The 3,920-nt window shown below is 30.5% G+C and overlaps 1 protein-coding gene across 1 annotated transcript; it reads left to right on the forward strand.

Moving 5' to 3' along the window:
- Nucleotides 1-570: 570 nt before the first annotated feature.
- On the forward strand, nt 571-2,387 carry LOC112597118 (probable ATP-dependent RNA helicase DDX43). The gene is made up of 2 exons (XM_025343044.1): nt 571-1,952; nt 2,017-2,387. The coding sequence occupies exons 1-2, from the start codon at nt 571-573 to the stop codon at nt 2,342-2,344; spliced, it is 1,710 nt and encodes a 569-aa protein (XP_025198829.1). The 3' UTR covers nt 2,345-2,387.
- The last annotated feature ends 1,533 nt before the right edge of the window (nt 2,388-3,920 follow it).

A 3,920-nucleotide genomic window follows, 5' to 3' on the forward strand; every position in this document is an offset into this window, starting at 1 on the left:
TTATGTCTTTTTGAATATTGTATTAAACGAATACAAATCGATATGCTCCAATTCTTCCTTAAAAACATTAATAAGTACTTAGTAAGTTTCTAAATGTTTCTATCGTGTATGATATAACTGTTTTTTTGAGTGTAGGTAAACGATGACATTAATGTACATATACACATATACAATATTTCAAAGTATAATTTAAATTTATTTGAAATACAATTAGCATTAATAATCTAATATGATTTTCCAGTCGCTTCACGGTTGTGTTCGTTAATCAGAAGCCTTTTTGACCTTATCACAAGCGTACTGATAGCACCATCTGATATCAACAACAGATAGCCGACATATCGTTGGTCACACACGGTATATTAAAACGAAAACAAATTTTTAAATTATAATTTCCGGTCTTTGGCCTTTGTCATGAGGTTTCTGCATACCCCGTCAACAGCACTGTCTGTTCTCTTGCATTAAGCGTTGTTTTGTCGTCACTCGTCCGTGATTTTTACTTTTTACTTCTGAGCTGTTTCCCTGCCGTTCGTATCTATTGTCGTATTGAAATATTACCTCTAACCAACAGCCATGTCCACATTATTGGTAATCGAATCAGCCAAGGCTGGTCTGGTGATCGGCCGTGGTGGGGCCACAATCAAGAACATCCAACATGACAGTGGTGCGATAGTAAAGATGACCGACGGTGACACAGCAGACACGCAGAACGTTAAAATAATCGGCAGTGAAGACGCTCAGCGTTTGGCCAGTGGCATGATTGAAAAGATCACTGGTAAGATTTTGCGGTCGGAAATAATTTCTACTCCACCACCACCGCCCAGGCGACAAACACGAGGTCGGGGCATGGGTAGACCGCGATCGAACAAACGGGATACGTCACCATTAGAGACATTTTCTATTAGTAACGAAATTTGGGAGGAAATCGTCCGGGAAAACAAGCAGAGGAACCTCGAGATTTTACAGTCGTTGCCGCCTATCATCAAAGACTTCTATGTGGAGCATAACCAAGTAAAAGCCATGTCTGACGAAGAAGTTCAATCGTTTAGAACTGCTCAAAATGGTATTACCGTACAGTACATAGATGGTGCTGAATGTCTACGACCAATACCGAAACCAATAAAAACATTTCAGCATGCTTTTAGCTCATACCCAAATATCATGAAGGTAATTAAAAAACAAAATTTTGCCACACCTTCGCCTATACAGTGTCAAGCATGGCCTATAATTATGAGTGGACATGACTTAATAGCAATTGCCCAAACTGGTACAGGCAAGACATTGGCATATATACTACCAGCTTTAATTCATATACTTAAACAGCCTACTCCACGCAATGAACGTATTGGACCGTCTGTAATGATATTGGGACCAACAAGAGAACTTGTATTGCAAATTCACGATGAAATAACAAAATATTTACACAGCAATATCAAACTTGTATGTGTATATGGTGGAGGGGTTTCAACACAAACCCATCAACAACTTATACAAGCTGAAAAACCAGACATTGTTGTAGCCACGCCAGGAAGGCTTAATGATTTGATTGGTATACAAGCAATTAAACTTGAACATGTATCTTATTTGGTTCTTGATGAAGCGGACCGTATGTTAGACATGGGTTTTAAAAATCAAATAGAATTGTCACTAAGACATGTGCGCCCAGATAAGCAAACTATTTTGACAAGTGCTACATGGCCGATAGCTGTCCAAAAATTGGCCAATTACTTCGCAAAAAATCCTTTACAGATAACAGTCGGTTCTCTAGATTTATCTACAGTGAATACAGTAGCTCAAAAAATTATTGTATTAAAACAAAATCAAAAAGAAGCTTGGTTATATGACTTTATTAGCAACACTCTTTCTAAGAATGATAAAGTCATAATATTTATGCGTAAGAAAACATCAGTTGACCAGATGTTTGAATATTTCAATAGTAAAAATATTAAATGCAGGTAATACAAACTAAATGATAACTTCTTATGAATTAACTTTTAAAACTAGTCTTTTAATTTTTAGAAGTATACATGGCGGAAAGTTACAAGCTGATCGTGAAACATCTTTGGCTGACATGCGTAATGGTGTTGTATCCATACTTATTGCTACAGATGTAGCATCCAGAGGAATAGATATTCATGATATCAGTCTAGTTATTAATTATGATTTTCCTGTGAATATTGAAGAGTATGTTCACAGAGTGGGTAGGACTGGTAGAGCAGGAAAAACAGGTTCAGCAATTACTTTGTTCACTGACTACGATAAATTCAATGCTTCTCCTCTTATTGGTGTTTTGGAAAAATCTAAACAACCTATTCCACCGGAATTATACAAAATGACTACTCAATAAACACCAAATTAAATATTAAAATTAATTTAGGCTTCAATAATTATCTCAAATTATTATAATTACTTTTTCATTTTCATTTTTCATTTAAATTAAATATTACTATTTTTTCATTATTTATAATAAATACTCTCATTAGTTTTATATTTATCAATATTAATAGTTTAATCGTGGAAATAGTTAAATGATTTTACAGATTATTATTTCACCAAATATTTTTCTTCTAAATTAAATAATATTTATTTTAAAATTTTATTTTTATTTATTTTTTTTTTTTTTTACATGAAAATAAAATAAAAACGATAAATATGGGGAATTTATTTGTGAAATAGATAATATTATTTGTTATAACTATTTAATTTTTTAAACAATAATTTCCATTTTTTTATTATAAGCAGATAACTAGATTGCTGTCTTCTTTTCTTTACTTCGGATGGCCTGTTATGTTCCGTTCTATAACTTGTTAAAGAGAGATGTGTACGAGTTATTTATTATGTTTGCATTCAATGAGATTTTAATTACATGATTTGAAAGGTTGAATAGAGGATTAATTATAAATTTGAATACAACTAAAAGTTTAGAAAGGATGTTGGTTATGTTTCCTAAATTTGCTTTAATCGTTTTATTTTATTTAGTTTTATTCTATGTTACATTAGCATGGAATAAAATATGTGTGTTTGTGGTATATGAAGTACTTGGCAATTAATTGTTGAACTGGAGATGTTGGAATTGTTGTGTACTGTTGTACTGTTTTGTAAACAATATAGTTCTTGTAATTTGCAAGATCATCTTTTACATAGTACGCAAATAGTAGGAGATTTGTAATTTGGTCTTTGTTGTAGTGTGATGGTTTTTGCCACATTTTATAAGTATATTATAAAAGGAATATAATTTAGCATGATCGCAAGATAAGGAACCGTTAAATTTTTATTATTTTTTTTATTTTATTTTTATGTTAAGAATGTTATTCCAAAAAGATTATTGTTCCTATTGGACTCGTGATCAACAAATAATAATGGCTGCTAGTTTTTTGATTGGTTGTGTGTGTGTAATATTAGTTACTTGCCTTACAGAATAGCTTATTTCCTCTGATGATACTAATCTGAGAAATTTCTGATGAATTGCACTTGGAGTAAATATTGTATGGAAATAAAAATTAAGTGTGCATTCTTCGGTTATTCGTGTAAGTGAAGACAAGTTATATGCTAACAGTAAAATTATTTTTATATTATTCACATTTAACAATTTAAAAGTAAAAAAAAAAAAAACTGAACTGTTATTATCAATTTTAATTACATTTTTATTTGAAAAAATTTTTTTTTACTAAATTGAGAGATATATTAACTATTTTCCACCAAGTACAGATTTTATTAAGTAATATAAAGAAATTAAGATAAACTATTAATTCAAAATTTAAAAAATGTTTTAATTTTAATATTTAATATTATTACAAATTGTCCTAAACTTCATTGTTTGTTACAGTTAAAATATATTACTTATTAGTTATCACAAATTGCTTCAATAATATTATATTAAAAACTATCTGGTATTTTTATTTTAAGACTATTTTAAATAATTT

Source organism: Melanaphis sacchari, unplaced genomic scaffold, assembly GCF_002803265.2.
Source record: "Melanaphis sacchari strain LSU unplaced genomic scaffold, SCAv2.0 Contig37_pilon_pilon, whole genome shotgun sequence".
NCBI classification, from domain to species: domain Eukaryota; kingdom Metazoa; phylum Arthropoda; class Insecta; order Hemiptera; family Aphididae; genus Melanaphis; species Melanaphis sacchari.

What these genes read in the sequence shown, in the direction of transcription:
- LOC112597118 (XM_025343044.1), top strand. Translation starts at nt 571, where the DNA reads ATGTCCACATTATTGGTAATCGAATCAGCCAAGGCTGGTCTGGTGATC. An exon ending in AGTAAAAATATTAAATGCAG is followed by an intron (nt 1,953 to 2,016) that starts GTAATACAAACT and finishes TTTAATTTTTAG; the next exon opens with AAGTATACATGGCGGAAAGT.